The sequence below is a fragment of the Papio anubis genome, chromosome 17 (genome assembly GCF_008728515.1).
Source record: "Papio anubis isolate 15944 chromosome 17, Panubis1.0, whole genome shotgun sequence".
NCBI classification, from domain to species: domain Eukaryota; kingdom Metazoa; phylum Chordata; class Mammalia; order Primates; family Cercopithecidae; genus Papio; species Papio anubis.
Genome location: NC_044992.1, coordinates 23,874,532 through 23,894,810, shown reverse-complemented (window position 1 = coordinate 23,894,810; position 20,279 = coordinate 23,874,532). Strand labels below are relative to the sequence as shown.

At 38.3% G+C, this 20,279-nt stretch overlaps 2 protein-coding genes across 8 annotated transcripts in view; one reads left to right on the top strand and one right to left on the bottom strand.

Annotated features, from left to right (window-relative positions):
- The window catches only part of NF1 (neurofibromin 1), a 290,127-nt gene that overhangs the window by 78,537 nt on the left and 191,311 nt on the right, over positions 1-20,279 (bottom strand). The window lies entirely within an intron of this gene.
- On the top strand, positions 2,101-4,866 carry OMG (oligodendrocyte myelin glycoprotein). The gene is made up of 2 exons (XM_003912565.5): positions 2,101-2,368; positions 3,177-4,866. Exon 2 carries the CDS (start codon positions 3,183-3,185, stop codon positions 4,503-4,505), a length of 1,323 nt encoding a protein of 440 aa, XP_003912614.1. The 5' UTR covers positions 2,101-2,368; positions 3,177-3,182; the 3' UTR covers positions 4,506-4,866.

Sequence of the window (20,279 nt, the reverse complement as noted above, 5' to 3'; positions counted from 1 at the left end):
ACCAGTTAGAATGGCAATCATTAAAAAATCAGGGAAACAACAGGTGCTGGGGAGGATGTGGAGAAATAGAACACTTTTACACGTTGGTGGACTGTAAAACTAAGTTCAACCATTGTGGAAAACAGTGTGTGATTCCTCATGATCTAGAACTAGAAATACCATTTGACCCACATCACACTACTGGGGATATACCCAAAGGGATTATAAGTCATGCTGCTATAAAGACACATGCACACGTATGTTATCGTGGCACTATTCACACAGCAAAGACTTAAATCAATCCAAATGTCCAATGCGACAGACTGGATTAAGAAAATGTGGTACATATGCCACCATGGAATACTATGCAGCCATAAAAAAGCGATGAGTTCGTGTCCTTTAGGGGACATGGATGCAGCTGGAAACCATCATTCTCAGCAACCATTGCAAGAACAGAAACCAAACACCACATGTCTCTCACTCACAGGTGGGAACTGAATAATGAGATCACTTGGACACAGGAAGGGGAGCATCACACACCTATTGTGGGGAGGGGGTAGGGGGGAAGGATAGCATTAGGAGATAATACCTAAGGTAAATGACGAGTTAATGGGTGCAGCACACCAACAAGGCACATGTATACATATGTAACAAACCTGCACGTTGTGCACCTGTACCCTAGAACTTAAAGTATAATGAAAAAAAAAAAGAAGGCCGGGCGCGGTGGCTCAAGCCTGTAATCCCAGCACTTTGGGAGGCCAAGACGGGTGGATCACGAGGTCAGGAGATCGAGACCATCCTGGCTAACACGGTGAAACCCCGTCTCTACTAAAAATACAAAAAACTAGCCGGGCGAGGTGGCGGGCGCCTGTAGTCCCAGCTACTCAGGAGGCTGAGGCAGGAGAATGGCGTAAACCCAGGAGGCGGAGCTTGCAGTGAGCTGAGATCTGGCCACTGCACTCCAGCCTGGGCGAAAGAGCGAGACTCCGCCTAAAAAAAAAAAAAAAAAAGAAAAAAGAAAATAAACTTCAAATTTTAATACAACAAATTCTATTTGTGGTATAATCTAAATAATGCTAATATAATTTAGAGAAAAAACAAATGATTTAGTAACAAGGCATAAAGGGATTTTCCTTACATATAATATGCTAAATATTACTCATTTTTAAATGGTGCCACTTGGTAACGAAATACCATAACTTTATTTGCTTGCTTTAAAGTAAACTGGCCATTCTGGAAATCAGATTTGTGTTTTAACAGATTTACGCAAGCAGTCCACTGAAGAGTGGAGCAAAATTTATCATAAATTTGACCTCATTTTATAAAATTCATGATGAAAAATTTTCCTCTTACATTATTTCATGTAATTTTAAAACTATAAACTACTTTCCCAGAAAGCTGAAATGTGCAATACTCTGAAATCGCCTAAATTGATACTGTTATTCTTCAAACATAAAATCAAATAAATGGTCATTCATATAGCACCAAAAATGTCTTTGGAAAAAACAATACTCATATCCACTTACTATCCAAGGTTTCATAAAGAAAAAAAACTTTAACCCCAAATATATAAAATAAAACATGTTTATTTTACCATAGGAAGTGATAATCTAAAGTATAAGATGCTAATTTCCAAATGTATCCTGGCTTGTGTATAGCCTTGGTCAAATGATCCATTGTATCAGAAAGATAAAGAAAAAATAATCATATTTCAGTAATTCTATACATCCTAAGAGGGAAGATGGCACATTTAAGTGGTTGATAAATTTGAAAAGCTGATTAAACATAATAATCACCATGTTGGAGGAAGACATAAAAATCAGAGAACAGATTTTTTTAATATTAAAAATGTGACATGAAAATTATACCATTTTAGAAAGGAATATAAAAAGGCAGGAGTTAAAAATAGTGGGACTAATATCATAGAAAACTATCCATGAGGAAGGTCAAATTCATTTTCAACACGTAAAAAGGATAAAGAGTAGAGGTATTTAAAAAGATTCTTAATGAGACAAATGTTAAAATATGGAACCCAATCTCAGACAAATACATAGAAAGGAGTAAGGGCCAACTCTAATGTGCATAAGGTATCCCATCCTATAGCAAATCAGATATATAGGTACACTTGATGCCGTAAATTTTTTAAAAAATTGTCCATTTTGTTGCGTGTGCACCATAAATTTGAGTCAGCACCAGCGACAGCTCTGCAGTCCTCCTATGTGGTACTGATCAGGTGGTTGCAGAGCTTCAGCTCACAGCAACACAATGCAGCTGAGCAGGCAAGCACAGCCCACAGCCAGAAACAGTTCCGACTCTCCAGAACAAGACGACCTTTAAGCTTTAAGTTTCCCAGAGAAAATGAGATGCTGATGTTGAAGACGACACTACGGTAAGATGTTATTTAAATCAGTAAAAGGCTGACTTTGGAATCTTTTTCCTTTTTAAGAAAAAGTCAACGTTAAGATTAAATATATATTCAATAGCAAGTGCATGCACCAGAAATTTGCTGCAGTGTCAGTTGAGGGATATTTTTTATATATTCATTCACTTTGTAAATATATTGTTTTCCTTTAAAATGGGCACTGAAATATATAGAAAAAACCACTTTATAAAATGTGAGGTTTATAGGTACAGTGTTGGTCTGGATTTTTCAAGTGCCTTTTACAAAGATATATTTATCCTAAAAACAAAAAGATAACATTTCGAAGAACTGCTTTAATATCTAAATAAAATCTACCCTATACACACACATTGAATTACATTACTGCAGAGATTAAAAAAAAAAGACACGACAGCCATTTTTTCTCATCTGAGTAAGAAAGCATATCATCAAAAATAGTAATAGCTTACAACTGCAACTCTTTATTTGCAAAGAATGCTATTTTATCATATTAAGGCTCTAGAAAGATAAATAAGAAAGAATATGGTTAGAAAAGGGGGGAGGGGGAGAGAAAATAAAGGAGAAAATGCAGGAGAGAGTAGGGAGAGAGTCTCTCTCTACCACATAGCCCAATTGAAGGATTAAGCATTTGGACTATAAATGAAGGGGAGCTTTGTTAGTTTAATCACTGGAACAATTATAAAAGGACTCAACAACAACGAGGTTTATTGAAAATTTTGCCTAATGCTAAGTGACCCATGCAGATGCCTAAACTGTATTTGCATATTAAAAGAAGGGTGTATCTGTTTGTTTCTAGGCTTTGATGGAATATCAGATATTGAAAATGTCTCTCTGCCTGTTCATCCTTCTGTTTCTCACACCTGGTATTTTATGCATTTGTCCTCTGCAATGTATATGCACAGAAAGGCACAGGCATGTGGACTGTTCAGGTAGAAACTTGACTACATTACCATCTGGACTGCAAGAGAATATTATACATTTAAACCTGTCTTATAACCACTTTACTGATCTGCATAACCAGTTAACCCAATATACCAATCTGAGGACCCTGGACATTTCAAACAACAGGCTTGAAAGCCTGCCTGCTCAGTTACCTCGGTCTCTGTGGAACATGTCTGCTGCTAACAACAACATTAAACTTCTTGACAAATCTGATACTGCTTATCAGTGGAATCTTAAATATCTGGATGTTTCTAAGAATATGCTGGAAAAGGTTGTTCTCATTAAAAATACACTAAGAAGTCTTGAGGTTCTCAACCTCAGTAGTAACAAACTTTGGACAGTTCCAACCAACATGCCCTTCAAACTACATATTGTGGACCTGTCTAATAATTCTTTGACACAAATCCTTCCAGGTACATTAATAAACCTGACAAATCTCACGCATCTCTACCTGCACAACAATAAGTTCACATTCATTCCAGACCAATCTTTTGACCAGCTCTTTCAGTTGCAAGAGATAACCCTTTACAATAACAGGTGGTCATGTGACCATAAACAAAACATTACTTACTTACTGAAGTGGATGATGGAAACAAAAGCCCAAGTGATAGGGACTCCATGTTCTACCCAAATATCATCTTTAAAGGAACATAGCATATATCCCACACCTTCTGGATTTACCTCAAGCTTATTCACTGTAAGTGGGATGCAGACAGTGGACACCATTAACTCTCTGAGTGTGGTAACTCAACCCAAAGTGACCAAAATCCCCAAACAATATCGAACAAAGGAAACAACGTTTGGTGCCACTCTAAGCAAAGACACCACCTTTACTAGCACTGATAAGGCTTTTGTGCCCTATCCAGAAGATACATCCACAGAGACTATCAATTCACATGAAGCAGCAGCTGCAACTCTAACTATTCATCTCCAAGATGGAATGGTTACAAACACAAGCCTCACTAGCTCAACAAAATCATCCCCAACACCCATGACCCTAAGTATCACTAGTGGCATGCCAAATAATTTCTCTGAAATGCCTCAACAAAGCACAACCCTTAACTTACGGAGGGAAGAGACAACCACAAACGTAAAGACTCAATTACCTTCTGTGGCAAATGCTTGGAAAGTAAATGCTTCATTTCTCTTAATGCTCAATGTTGTGGTCATGCTGGCTGTCTGAGGGTCTGCATTTTCTGAAACTAATGAAAGCACTCCTCCCTGATGTACAGTTGGGAAAATATGTCCATATCTAACCAGTGATTCAAGCTATATTAAGTATTCAAGAAAGCCAGTCTTAACATTTCTGACTCTGATGTAAATGAAGTAACTTGTCTTAAATAAAAGAAATGCACAATGCCTTGGTACTTGCTGCTATTTTACTGTCTTAATTAAGTAAACTAATGAGTTTCTTTTATAAAAAAATGTTTTCTTTTTAAGGCTTCAATTTATTGCACAAAATATAAAGCATCTAAACTTTAATATGTATTTTATGTATGTTTACACTGTCAAACATCTGGAAAATAAAAGGTCTATGCTCATAACTGTGTCATTTGGCTTTCTAGTCATATCAACTTTATCAGAATAAAAATGACCTCACCATTTTTGTTCTAGGGTACCTTGGTAAAATCTTTAAGGTAAATAGAACGGTGGTAGTATCCAAGGATTTTGTCACTGAAGTAAAATCGCAGCTGCCATCCCATGAATGGTTATATTACATTATTATTTTACAGACAAGTCATAATTGTTTTAAATCTAAATGATGTCCTGCTTCTGAGGAACTCTTGGCTACTTTACAGATTATATAATGGACAAAAGCTCTTCAAAAAGCTAGAAGACACTAGGCTTTGCATTTTAATAAGAAAAGTTTAATGGTTTTGTTTTTTGCATGTAAAAAAAAGTGTTAAAACCACAATGAAAAAATTTAAAAACACGTAAAGAAGCAGTTTTAGTGCAGATTTAACACATCATTAATGGAAAATTTAAATATTTATAAAATTAAAATCCTACTACATGAAGGAGAAGAAAATTTGTATTTTGCAAATCAGAAATCAGAATGTGACTTACCTAAATTAAACATAAGATTAGCTTAAGAATAAAATCATTGAGTCTGACCAACTTGGGCAGTACTGAGGGAGGAAGAGAGGAAGGAGAGAGAGAAAGGGAAAAGGGCATTTGGTACTACAACCAGGTGTTGAACCCAATAAAACAGACTGAGGACTAAGGCTAGGCATGAGACAGATCTTGACACTCCAAATCAAACTACACTGGAACTCCAACTAAAAGATAATCACTGAGAAATTTTCTACAAATATGAAAGTTAGCCACCTTATGAATTAGTAACAAACATAAGAAACAGCCACAAGGCAGCAAAAGAAGTCCTGAAACAGGATAGATTAAAATGCAAGATAGGAAAACTGAGATGGATGAGACACAAATGTGGTATTTAATTTGTGAGACGTAAGGCAGAATCTCATTTCAAGCATTTCTAGAGGTGGGAAAAAACTATAGAAAGGAATTTTTATGTTCCTTCATAAAAACTTTTAAAAATTCAGATAGCCTCCTTTGCTGGTTTAGGAACATTTCTACTGAGAGAGAGAAAAGTAACAACATTTTAATGTGGTTTTTTTTTTTTTGCTTTTTAAAGACCAGGATTATGGAAAAATTACCATCAAGCTTCAACAAAAGAGTCCTCTTTTACGCTACCTAGTACAGTGGCTCTTGAACATTTTCTGCCCTAGCAAACCTGATTGGCTCACTGTGTCAGGGAATGTCACCATGAAGAAACAGGATTATTTGAAAAAGTCCCCTAAATGATTTTAAAATGCATTACCTCTCTATATGGGGAGGCTATCTCCACTCCCTCCCAAACACTGATTAGTACCTTCACCATCCATGATAGGGACTAATTGCTTAGATAATCCCTACTCTACCATATACTTGTGTATTATTTAAAAAAACATATACACCGACTTCCACAGAAAGTAGTTTTGTTTTTTTTTTTTTTGAGACGAAGTCTAGCTCTTATCCCCCAGGCTGGAGTGCAATGGTGCAATCTCTGCTCACTGCAACCTCCCCCTCCCGGGTTCAAGCAATTCTCCTGCCTCAGCCTCCCAAGCATCTGGGATTACAGACACCTGCCAACACACCCGACTAATTTTAGTATTTTCAGTAGAGATGGGGCTTCACCATGTTGGCCAGGCTGGTCTCAAACTCCTGACCTCAGGTGATTCGCCTGCCTCGGCCTCCCAAAGTTCTGGGATTACAGGCATGAGCCACTGTGCCCGCCCAGAAAGTAGGTTTCTTAGAGGTAACTGTCTTTTCCTCTGAGGATACCAAAAATTCAATGCTGTCTTAGAATTTTTAGGGAGAAAACTAATAAGAAAGTCAAATTACGGACTACTGCATTAGGAGCACCTATGGATTATGTCAACCCTACAGACATGTCTGCAAAATGCATAGTCTAACTTGGTAAATTTACAAGTACAATATATGTCAACTACTCAGACTCTAGGTCCTTAGACAGAAGTATTATCTAGCCTTAAAGTTGACCCTTGAACAATATGGGCACACTTATAATTTTTTTCAACCAAACGCAGATTGAAAGTATAGTATTTGTGGGATGTGAAACCCACATACTGTATAAATAGGTTCCATAAGGAAGCACATTCCTCAGGGCCGATTTTGGGATTCGAATATGTGCAGATTTTGGTATACACAGGGGTCTGCTAACCAATCCCCGAGATATACTGAGGGAAACTATAATTAGATAGTATTCCCTTCCAAAGAAATTGTATTCTTATTATTAACAGAAAAAGGCTCATTATTTGCCACTAAGTACTACTATATTACTGGCTCCAGAAAAATTTCAAAATGTATTAGTCCTCAGCATCTATCTCTCAAGCACATCAAATATGTATGCATATGTGTACAGATATACACATACCTATATACACATATCTATATCTATCTCCACCCATCCATCCCTAAGGCTTGGCTCTACTTTACAGGCAATTTGCCTCTGCCCCTTCTCAGCTGTATGACCATAGACAATTTATTTCACTGCTCTAAGTCACAGTTTCCTCATCTATAAAATGGGCTAGTAGAACTCACAGTGTTTTATTTTTTCTGAAGATTAAATAACATAATTCACATAAACCCTTCAAAGTGTCTTGGCTCACCTATATTCCTAGATGCAGTAATGTTGTTGTTGTGAGGATTATTATGACATCTATATGTCCAAACCCAATGCTATGAGAAATTCCCATATATGGAAACATTTCAGCTCTACATACTGAAAGCAAGGGAATGCAAGGATGTGCTTGCTTTAGTCTCTTCTCTGCTAGAAACCAGGTTTAGATCAGTGAAATAGGGACCCAGAAGAAAGTCAGAAAGACATTCACTTATCACAGCAGAATGAGAAGATGTCTTCTATGGCTAACTTAAAAGATCACAAATATGTGCTATTCAGTATCTTCCATAATGATGCTATCAAACAACAGCAAATTCCTTTAATCCCAAAAATGTCAGACAAGAGTTAACCTAAAATCTTTCATAAAATTATTCCTTATAAAATATATTTTAAGAACTAGATAAAAGAATGTATTACACGCTACCACCCAACATCTTGGTGGTGAAGAGTAACTTATATTTCTATTAAAATCACAATCAAAACAAGGATACCCACTATTGCCAATCTTTTTAACAATATTTGGGAAATTTCAAAACAAAAAAAAACCAGAAATGACAGATACTGGCAACAAATAATTAGAAAATTATGGGAAAAAATATACAATGTCAAGAAAACATTAACATGAAATATGCAGGATCAAAAGGGAAAAATCTGAAAAATATTAATGAGAAGTATAAACTAAGACTTGATGCAGATGACAAACTAAGGTCTCTCCATTCATTCATTCTTTCACTCAACAAATATTTAGTCAGCACCTGGAACATATCGAACACTAAGGTACAGAGGACTTCGGTGGGATACTATAAAGTTGCAATTATTTCTAGTATAGTTTATAGATTAAGGCAATTCTGAAAAATATTCCAATGAGAAACATTTTGGAACCTTAAATCCACTTAGAAACATAAGCAAGAATAGAAAAAGAAGTAAACACTACAGTTATATTAGCCTATTTATTTATTTATTTCATACAGAGTCTTGCTCTGTTACCCAGGCTAGAATGCAGTGGTGCGATCTTGGCTCACTGCATCCTCCACTTCCTGGGTTCAAGCAATTCTTCTGCTTCAGCCTCCTGAGTAGCTAAGACTACAGGTATGTGCCACCACGCTCGGCTAATTTTTGTATTTTTAGTAGAGATCGGGTTTCACCATGTTGGCCAGGCTGGTCTTGAACTCCTGACCTCAGGTGATCTGCTTGCCTCGGCCTCCCAAAGTGCTGAGATTTCAGACGTGAGCCACCATGCCCAGCCGATATTAGCTTTTCTTGAGAGAGAAACATATATCAGCCATACTAATTAGGACAGAATGATAGTGGCATAAAAATAGATAACCACAATACAGAAACAACAGCACAATGAGAGCGCAGGTACACAGAAGAACTGAATATGTGACCAAGCTTTACTTACTAGCTGTGTCACTTCAGCAAATTAGGTTTCTGTGCCTCTATTTCCTTACAGGGTTGTTGTGAGAAGAAAATGAGAAAATACAGATAAAGTGTTTAGAACACTGCCTAGCACATAGTAAATTCTCAAACATTGTTTGCTGTGGAAAGAAAAATCAGAAACCAAAGGGGAAGAGAAAGACTCAACAAATGAGATGAGGAAATTGGAAAAAAGTTCAGTTTAACACTCACTTCATGTGATACACTGACAAAGTGAAAGAAAACATGAACAAGGAAGTCATAAAACCAGCAGAAGAATTTAAAAATATTTGTAAGTCTTCAGGTGGAAGGCTATTTAATTATTTTAAAAAATCACAAAGAAATTATCAACAGATTGGTCTATACAAAATCCCCATTATGCTGAAACAACCAGCCTGATAAAAATATTCAAATAAAATGGTGTAAAGGAGGTTGTTAATCAGGAGCTCATAAAATTGATGAGAAAAAAATCTTAAAATTCGCAATAAATAAATGGGCAAAGGACATAAAAAGAATGTTTACAAGATATGAAACACTATGATTAATATATGGGAATATGGCCAACCACATAATTGAGAAAAGCAATAAAAATGTGGTATCATTTTTCACTATTAAAATAGCAAGCAATTAAAAAAAAATAAAAACCAACGATGGGGAAGGTAGAATGAAATGGCCATGTTCACATATTGGCACAATTCTTTGGGAAAGCAATCTGGCAATGAAATTTAAAAACAGTAAGATATTTTAACTTTTGTCTACAGTTAAGGTATTTAAAATTTCGCCTATAGGTAAATCACAGCATTCTTTCTAACAAGAAAAACTGAAACAATGATAAATATCCACTATTGGGAAATTAAGTAAACGATGACCCAATGACCAGAATATGTGGCCAATAAAAATATTTATGAAGAGTTTTTTAAAGTGTGAAATGTGGGAAATGCAAATATTAGAAAAATAAGAAAAAATTACAGGACATAGAGCCATGTATTAAAAAGTAACAAAAAGAAACATGCCAAAATGCTAATACTGCAGACCAAGCATATATTATTACCTGCCTTGTCCTTGAAATAGCCAAGAGATCGAAGAAAAGAACTATTGAAATGTTTGTCTAGGGCATCCAGACTGAGTAAGAAAATAAGAGAAGTAAGAAGACACAAATGAACTGTGTACCAACCTTTCCCTTTCAATAATTTCTCGTATCTCAGAATAAAATCTAAATTCTTAATATGGTTTACTGCATGATCAGGGTCTTGCTTCCCTTTAGAGTATCATCTTAAAATTTTCCAGCTCTCTAACATTTTATAGTTCAAACAAACAAAATATCCTCTGCCCCTCAATCACCATGTTTCGTGTCACTAGGCTTTCAGAGAAGCTGCATGTCCTCTCTTCCTCTTCTTGACCTCTCAAACCCTACTCATCCTTTTGATTTCAGCTTAGACATTCACTTGCCCCTAGAAGTTTGGTTTTTTTGACCATCTTTATCCGCGTTTATAAATAAAAGAATGAATTAACATAGATCAAAGATGTGACTAGTGGACTAACAATGACCTACTTAGGTCAGACCAAGTCAAACCTGATAGTCTTATTCTAGAGTCTAAGTTTCTTTCATTTATTTCAAAGTTACAGCTTCAAAGTCCTGAGAAAAGAGAGATCAAAGAAAAGGTAAGAATGAGGGAGGATTTGGCTAGGCTACTACTAGTCATATGAGAAATTAGTTCTGGGTCAGGCACCATGGCTCATGCCTGTAACCTCAATAATTTGGGAGGCCAAGGTGGGCGGATCATTTGAGGTCAGGAGTTCGAGACCAGCCTGGTCAACATGATGAAACCCTATCGCTACTAAAAATATAAAAATTAGTTGGCCATGGTGGCAGGCACCTATAATCCTAGCTACTCAGGAGACCGAGGCAGGAGAATCACTTGAACCTGGGAGGCGGACGTTGCAGTGAGCCAAGGTCGTGCCACTGCACTCCAGCCTGGGTGACAAGAGCAAGACTCTGTCTCCCCCTCAAAAAAAAAAAAAAAAAAAAAAAAAAAACAAACAAACTAGTTCTGGGCAATGTGGAGTTACCTTTGGAACAATTCTAGAGAAAGGCTAATTCTGATACCCGTGAACAATTCAGTATAGAAAATTGTTCGAGGGAAGTTAGCAGAGAAGTAGAAACAAATGTCACCTTAAGGTGTCACTAATGTGTTAAGCAGATTAATACATTTCACACTTAGAAAACTGTGGTGCAAAGTGAGGTCTTTAAGAAGTTCAACTTTTAAGAAATGCCAGTTTGGTTCAATAGCCCCAACTTCATTAAATATATTTAAGAGCCAGGTGAGACGCATGCTCAACACACCCATTTATCCTTATCTAGAAAGCCTGGCCTGAGATTCTGAATCTAAATTTCTGGAAAGTTACTGATGAGCCCAGGAGCAGTGGCTCATGCCTGTAATCCCAGCACATTGGGAGGCAAAGGTGGGCAGATTGCTTGAGCTCTGAGCCCAGCAAACCCTGTCTCTATAAAAAAAATACAAAAAGTAGCCAAGTGTGGTGGCATGTGCCTGTAGTCCCAGCTACTTGGGAGGCTGAGGTGGGAGGATGGCTTGAGCCCAGGAGGCAGATGCTACAGTGAGCTGAGATCATGCCACTGTACTCTAGCCTGGGTGACAGAGCCAGACCCTGTGTCACACACACACACACACAAAGTTACGAATGAGATCAAAGCACAGAAGTTAAACATACATACACACTCACTAAAAACAGGAAAACTGCTTTGCTCCTGTCTGATCAAAATAATTCTAACTATATTGGTGGTTTAATAGCAAAGCATGACACAAAGTTTATCACTTGTGTGTGTTTTTACCTTGGGCAAGTGATTAAATGTGTCCTCTGATAAAAAATATGGTTAAGAACATATATTCCAGAGGTGTTTTAAGGAATAGATTAAAACACGTATATTAAAGCACTTTGTGGGTGCTATATAGCCATTTTAATGATTACTATCCTTTGTACAAGAGATTCTTGGATAATTAACAAGATTAGAAGTGAAAATGACTGAAACAGTAATAGTAAATAGTTTCCCATATATCCGACATCTTCAGTTATGCTTCAAATAATTAATTTACAAGGTTTGCTATTTATCCCCTGAAAAAAATTATTTAGCAGTAAAAAATTAGATGTCTGAATATTTCACATAGATACCAGAAGGCTAAAGATCAATAAATCTAATTAAATACTCACACCAGGAAATGCAGTTTTTCACTTTGTATTATTTTGTTGCCCATAGTCACAGGTGAAACATACTAAACGCTTCTGGAAGGCTGATGGAATTCGCATGAATGTCAAATGCTTGCCTCAACAGAAAATAAACTAAGACTTAATGGCTTTTCATTGAGAAAGAAGAAAAACAAAACATAAGTAAGGGAAGACAAGGATGCCATACACCACAATAACCACTGGAAAAGCCCTAATTTGCCATCCAAAGCCTCAGCGACCACTATCACATTTGAGATATTATGTAGTGTAAGAGTAACTGGCATACAACCACATCCATTTATGAGTTCTATTATTTAGACATTAAATACTCAGCTGTATTTCCTCATACCAATGACAAATAATCTAAGAAAGCAAACAATTGTTTAAAAACAGTTTCACCTATTTATAGGATCTAAAATTTCCTCATGGTATGGCTTTTCCACAAGATCACATGACATTTTTTTTTTTTGCTTTAACAAACTATACTTGGGGCCGGGCGCGGTGGCTCAAGCCTGTAATCCCAGCACTTTGGGAGGCCGAGATCGGCGGATCACCAGGTCGGAGATCGAGACCATCCTGGCTAACACGGTGAAACCCCCGGCCTCTACTGCTAAAAATACAAAAAACTAGCCGGGCGTAGGTATGGCTTCGTAGTCCCAGCTACTCGGGAGGCTGGGAGGCAGGAGAATGGCGTGAACCCGAGGCGGAGCTTGCAGTGAGCTGAGATCCTGCCACTGCACTCCAGCCTGGGCGACAGAGCTGCAGACTACCTCAAAAAAATATATATATATATATATATATACATACTTGGATAAAGTATTATGAGTCTCTTGCCTCGACTTTAAATTCTACAAAAAAAGGTGCAGGTCATTAAATATGAGCTTAGAGACACCTTGTAAAAGCTAAAGTCTCTTTAAAACATATTAAAATAGGCTAGGCGCAGTGGCTCACGCCTGTAAGCACTTTGGCCAAGTGCTGGCCAAGACGGGCAGATTACCTGACATCAGGACTTGGAGACCAGCCTGGCCAACAGGAGAATAACCTGTCTTTACTAAGAATACATAAATGAGCCAGGCATGTTGGCACGCACCTGTAATCCCAGCTACTCGGGAGGCTGAGGCAAAAGAATCACTTGAACCCAGGAGGTGGAGGTCGCAGGGAGCCGAGATCGCTCCACTGCACTCCACCCTGGGCAACAGAGCAAGACACCATCTTAAAACAAAAAACAACAAAAAAGCATATTAAAAGTATCAAGGAATCACTTGAAATTAGTAAAAAAAAATATTCATATATTAACTATGAGTTGACTATAAACTGATTTTAAATTTAAACATAAATGTCATACATGATACACATTTTCTGTATATTTCTTCAAAGTAGTCATGTTGGATCACTATACTTTTACTCCAATGATACCATCACTACTGAAAACAACTCCGGGGCCGTTCCTTTCAAATACCACTAAGAGCTAGTTTACAAGTTATATAACAAAACTTTTTTTTTTTTAAAGACAGGGTCTCACTGTCACCCAGGCTGGAGTGCAGCCTTGACCTCCTAGGCTAAAGTGATTCTCCAGCCTCACCCTCACAAGCAGCTGAAACTACAGGCTCTCGTCACCACTCTCTACTAATTTTTTACACAGAAGGAGTTTCATCATGTTGCCTAGGTTTGTCTCAAGCTCCTGGGCTCAAGCAATCCACCTGCCTTGGCTTCCCAAAGTGCTGGGACTACAAGTGTGAGTCACCATGTCCAGCAGAAAAACCTTATCTTAAACAAAAAACAGTATCACTAAACGTGACATTTTGTCTTGCTTATCAAAAAATTTCAAGTGTGAAGATTTTCCACATTCTACAAGAATGTATTTCAGACTTTGACAACACTTCCAAAAAATTATTTCCCTAAAATGTTGTGCTCAAAGGTGGCACAGTTTGAACTCAGCGCATTACCTCCAATAGTGACTCTTCTGAGATGAACAACGTTCATTTGGATGCATTTATTCTTACATGCTTGTTTCAGAATTTTTCCACTTTTTTTTTTTTTTTTTTTTTTAAAGACAGAGTCTCACTCTGTCTTGCCCAGGTTGGAGTGCAGTGGTGCAATCTTGGTTCACTGCAACCTCCGTCTCCCAGGTTCAAGCGATTCTCCTGTCTCAGCCTCCCAAGTAGCTGGGACTACAGCCATGTGCCACCACACTTGGCTATTTATTTATTAAGATGGAGTCTCATGCTGTCACCCAGGCTGGAGTGCAGTGGTGTTATCTTGGCTCACTGCAACCTCTGCCTCCCGGGCTCAAGTGGTTCTCCCGCCTCAACCTCCTGAGTAGCTGGGATTACAGGCACGCACAGCATGCCCAGCTAATTTTTGTATTTTTAGTAGAGATGGGGTTTTGCCATGTTGGCCAGGCTGGTCACGAACTCCTGACCTCAAGTGATCTGCCCGTCTCGGCCTTCCAATGTGCTGGGATTACAGGCGTGAGCCACCACGCCCTGCCTCCACATTGTTTTATAGACTTAAACTTCATAATTATATCTCAATGGATTATTTCCTTTGAGGATTAAACACTTAAACTGAAATAAATGAACCACAGTTGATTCAAGAAAACAACTTTTGGCAAGGCACAGTGGCTTATGCCCGTAATCCTAGCACTTTGGGATACCAAAGCCGGTGGATCACCTGAGGTCAGGAGTTCCATGAGACCAGCCTGGCCAACCCCATCTCTATAAAAAAATACAAAAATTAGGTCAGGCACGGTGGCTCATGCCTGTAATCCCAGCATTTTGGGAGGCCAAGGCAGGCAGATCACTTCAGGTCAGGAGCTCAAGACCAGCCTGGCCAACATGGTGAAACCCCATCTCTACTAAAAATAAAAAACTTAGCTGGGCATGGTGGCACATGCCTGTAATCCCAGCTACTCAGGAGACTGCGGCAGGGGAAGCACTTGAACCTTGGTGGGGCGGAGGTTGCAGTGACCTGAGATCTCACCATTGCACTCCAGGCTGGGTGACATAGTGAGACTTTATCTCCAAAAAAAAAGAAAAAACAAAACAAAAATTAGCCAGGTGTGGTGGTGCATGCCTGTAATCCCAGCTACTCAAGAGGCTGAGGCAGGAGAATTGCTTGCTTCCAGGAGGCAGAGTTTGCAGTGAGCAGAGAGTGTGCCACTGCATTCCAGCCTAGGTGATAAGAGTGAGACTTGGTCTCAAAACAAACAAACAATAACAAAAATCTTTTTACAGAGCAACAGATGGATTGCAACCACTATCATTTTTTGTATGTGTCAAGTCATAACCACCATATTATTCAGAATGTATCAATCATTAAATCATCTTTGTTGTACAAGGCAAAGACTTGCTTTACCACTAACACCCAGGACCACTTTACTTATATAAACCAAGTTATCAGAGAAAACAAAACCACTCAAGAAATCTTTTGGCTCAATTCAGAATTCCAATTCCAATCACAAGTATTAAATCAAGTCTTTTTCCTTCAAACTGTAGTCATGTAGGTCTATAATTAAAAAGGGTAATTAGGCCCGGTAAGGTGGCTCATGCCCGTAATTCTAACACTTTGGGAGGCCAAGGCGGATCATTTGAGTCCAAGAGTTTGAGATCAGCCTGGGCAACATGACAAACCCTGTCTTTACAAAAAAAATACAAAAATCAGCTAGGCATGGTGTTTCTAAAAAAAAAAAAAAAAAAAAAAATTAGTCTGGCATGGTGGTGCACACCTATAGTTCCAGCTACTCAGGAGGCTGAGCTGGAAGGAATCACTTGAGCCCAGGGAGGCTGAGGCAGTAGTGAGCTGTGATTGCACCACTGTACTTCAGCCTGGGCAACAGAGTGAGACCCTGTTCCAAAAAAACAAAAACAAAAATACTAGTAATTAGTTTGTTTTGTTTTGTTTTGTTTTTGAGACGGAGTCTCACTCTGTCACCCAGGTTGGAGTGCAGTGGCACAACCTCGGCTCACTGCAAGCTCCGCCTCTCAGGTTCATGCCATTCTCCTGCCTCAGCCTCCTACGTAGCTGGGACTACAGGCGCCCACCACCACGCCCGACTTTTTGTATTTTTAGTAGACACGTGGTTTCACCGTGTTAGCCAGGATGGTCTCGATCTCCTGACCTCATGATCCACCCGCCTCGGTCTCCCAAAGTGTTGGGATTACAAGCGTGAGCCTGTGTCCGGCCTTAGTTTTAATACTATCATTGAACGATTACATACAAAACGTAGATTCTCTGTATATCCAAATAAAGACATCTAAGACCTGGAAGTTAAAGTTCAAAGTGGGAACAGAAAATTTATGCTCCAAGATGGTCATTGTTAAACAATGGTTTAACAATGTTAATGTTTCTATGGTTTATGTTTCTATGGTTTAGAAAAGGAGGGATTTATCAAAATTCGTCTAGAAAGACAATACCAAGTGTTGGGTGAAGATGTACAGAAATTGGAACTCTCATTCACTGCTGGGGACAATGTAAAATAATACAGCTACTTTGGAAAATCATTTGGCAGTTCCTCTAGAGTTAAACACTGAGGTACCACATGGTTCAATTTCACTTCTAGATATATATCTAAAAACACTGAATGCATATATCCACACAAAAACTTACATATTATATGATACAATAGAATATTATTCAGCTGTAAAAAGGGATAAAGTTCTGATACATGCTACAACATGGATCAATCTTGAAAACATTAAAGTAAAAGAAGGCAGTCACAAAAGAGCACATATTATATGATTCCACTTAAATGAAATATCTAAACTGTGCAAATTCATAGGACAGAAAGTAGATTAGTGGTTGCCAGGGGCTGAGGTGGGGCAGGAGGAAAGGGGAGTGACTGTTGATGGCTATGCGGTTTCTTTTTGGGGTGATGAAAATGTTTACAATTAGATAGTGGTAATGAGTGCACAACTCTGAATATGCAAAATTGTATACTTAAAAAGAAAGTTGTTTTTTTTTTTTTGAGACAGGGTCTCTCTCCATTTTCCAGGCTAGAGTACAGTGGCTTGATCTTAGCTCGCTGCCGCCTCAACCTGCTGGGCTCAAGTGATTCTCCCACCTCAGCCTCCTGAGTAGCTGGGACTACAGGCATGAACCACCACATCCAGCTAATTTTTGTATTTTTTTGTAGAGGCAGGTGTCGCTGGTCTCGAACTCTTGGGCTCAAGTGACTCTTCTACCTCAGCCTCCCAAAGTGCAGGGATTACAGGTGTCAGCCACTGTGCCCAGCCAATTGTACTTCAGAAAGGGTGAATTTCATTTCAATGAAGTTTTTTGTTTTTTTTTTTTTTTTTTTTTTTAACTTGCCTAGAGGAGTCAGAGTCAGGTTATCAAGATGGGTATTAAATGGAAAAGATAATGTCCCATGATAAAGGAAGGGCATTCAAACCAGAAGGAAAGAGTATGTAAAAGCAGAGAGGCATGTGAGCATGTCAGGGCATGGCACAGGGGGCAATGGTGAGACGGTCAGCATAGCTGAAGTACATAGTAGTTTAAAGCGTCCTTCTACAGACATTACCAAACACTATGATGATTTAAGATGATTAACCAGTCTTCTATTATTCCATATAAATGATCAATTGAGACAAATGGTTTTAAGACTTTTTTTCCTACTATTATAGTAGAGATAATGTACAAAACATCCATTTGTCATTCTGAGCTTTTTGGGCAGACTTTGTGGCTTTGTCAGCTCCTACAGTCTTCTTGGATCAACTGCCCTGATGATACCCTCAACAATGTATCATAAACACTTCCCTGATAATAGTCCAGAAGTTCACACAGGCTTACTTGGAATCACATCACAACGACAGTAGAATAATCAGATTTTCAGAATACAAGGTCAGCATCTAGCCTCTTACCAAAATGACTTTTGATCTGCTTTGGCTCAGCAACTGTGCAAGTTAGGTGAGCAGTATAACAGATTATGAAGAGACTTGTATGAGACGCTAAAAAATATGTTTATAAGCCAGTGGGGCTTTTTGAAATGTAGTACATATATGATTGGGTGCTACATGAAACAGGCATTTCATAGTTCTGTATTTCCTTTTACTGTTAACTTTTGTTGGTTTTCTAGTTATGGCTATCAATATTGATTTTCCATTTACAGTATAAATTTTCCTTTAAGAAAAAAAGTCTATAAAAATACTGAATAGATAATATAGATGGTTATGAAGAAATGGCAAAAAAAAAAAAAAAAAAAAAAAAAATCCCCAAAGTGGTACATGAATGTCTTAAGCATGAAAACTTAGCTAAAAGGAGCACATAAAGATTTCACCTGGAAGTGAGATGGTCACAATTCAGAGAGATGATTCTGGCAGTAATGTGTAAGATGAAGGTGATGGGGTAAAATACCAGTGACAAATACTCCAATTAGGAAATTGTTGTAATAGCCTAGACCAGAGGTCTGCAAAGTATGGCCCACTTGCAATATCCTGCCCACAGCCTGCTTGTGATCTGTTTTTATATGGCCTCCAGGCTAAGTATGGTTCTTACTTTTTTTTTTTTTTTTTTTTGAGACAGAGTCTCACTCTGTCACTCAGGCCGGAATGCAGTGGCACGATCTCAGTTCACTGCAACCTCTGCCTCGCAGGTTCAAGCGATTCTCCTGCCCCAGCCTCCTGAGTAGCTGGGATTACAGCACAAGACACCACGCCCAGCTAATGTATCTTTAGTAGAGACAGGGTTTCACCATGTTGGCCAGGCTGGTCTCAAACTCCTGACATCATGATCCACCTGCCTCAGATTCCCAAAGTGCTGCAATTACAGGTGTGGGTTCTTACATTTTTAAAGCATTTTTTTTTTTTTTTTTTTTTTTTAAAAAAAAAAGAAGAAGAAAAGAAAAATAAAAAAAAACTTTATATGGGCTATAAAGCCTAAAATGTTTACTATTTGGTCCTTTACAGAGAAAGTTTGCCACCCCCAGCTTGGACAACTGCTGAAGCTACCAAATAAGTTTGTAGCATGACAGTGAAGCATAAAACACAATTTCTGAAGCAGAATCAACATGACTTAATGACTAATCAGATATATGTGGTAAGAGCAGTTAAAAATTAAGATTCTGTAAACTCAGACAGATAGGGATACTGTCAGGCCTCTGAGCCCAAGCCAAGCCATCACATCCCCTGTGACTTGCACATATACGCCCAGATGGCCTGAAGTAACTGAAGAATCACAAAAGAAGTGCAAATGCCCTGCCTTGCCTTAACCCATGACATTCCACCACAAAAGAAGTGAAAATGGCCGGTCTTCGCCTTAAGGGATGATATTATCTTGTGAAATTCCTTTTCCTGGCTCATCCTGGCTCAAAAAGCTCCCCCACTAAGCACCTTGTGACCCCCACTCCTGCCTGCCAAAGAACCACCCCACTTTGACTGTAATTTTCCTTTACCTACCCAAATCCTATGAAACGGCCCCACCCTTATCTCCCCTCGCTGACTCTCTTTTTGGACTCAGCCCGCCTGCACCCAGGTGAAATAAACAGCCATGTTGCTCACACAAAGCCTGTTTGGTGGTCTCTTCACATGGATGCGCATGACAGATACTATCATCCAAGAGAAGAAAACAGAAAGGAGAGTATCTTTTTAAAATTAAATCATTTTTCTTTGATTATGAAAAATAAGTGACAAGCCAAAATTAGATAACAGACTTACAGTATTATACCATTAGGAAGACAAACTTGCTCAAAGATGGGCATTCACCCTGAGAACCTGTGTTTCATAACTAAGGAGAAATGTGTTCTTTTTCCTATATTAGATTTCTAAAATGAAGAGGCTGACATTTTACTATTGAAGAGAATCACGCTTATATACATTCTAGAAAGTACTCACAATTAGGCCTATTATAACAATGTCCTTTTTGCATATCTATTGTTCACAAAACTTCCAAATAGTTTCTTCCTTTTTTTTTTTTTTAAGAGACTGGAATTCTTTGTTGCCCAAACTGGATTCTGGGCTCAAACGACCCTCCCACCTCAGGCTCCCAAGTAGCCAGGATTACAAAATAGTTTTTTGAAAAACAACTGTCTACACTAAAAGTCCACTTTTCAGTGCTATATACTACTAAAATGTTTTAAATGTTCTACTTTTAAATATAGGTTAAAAACCT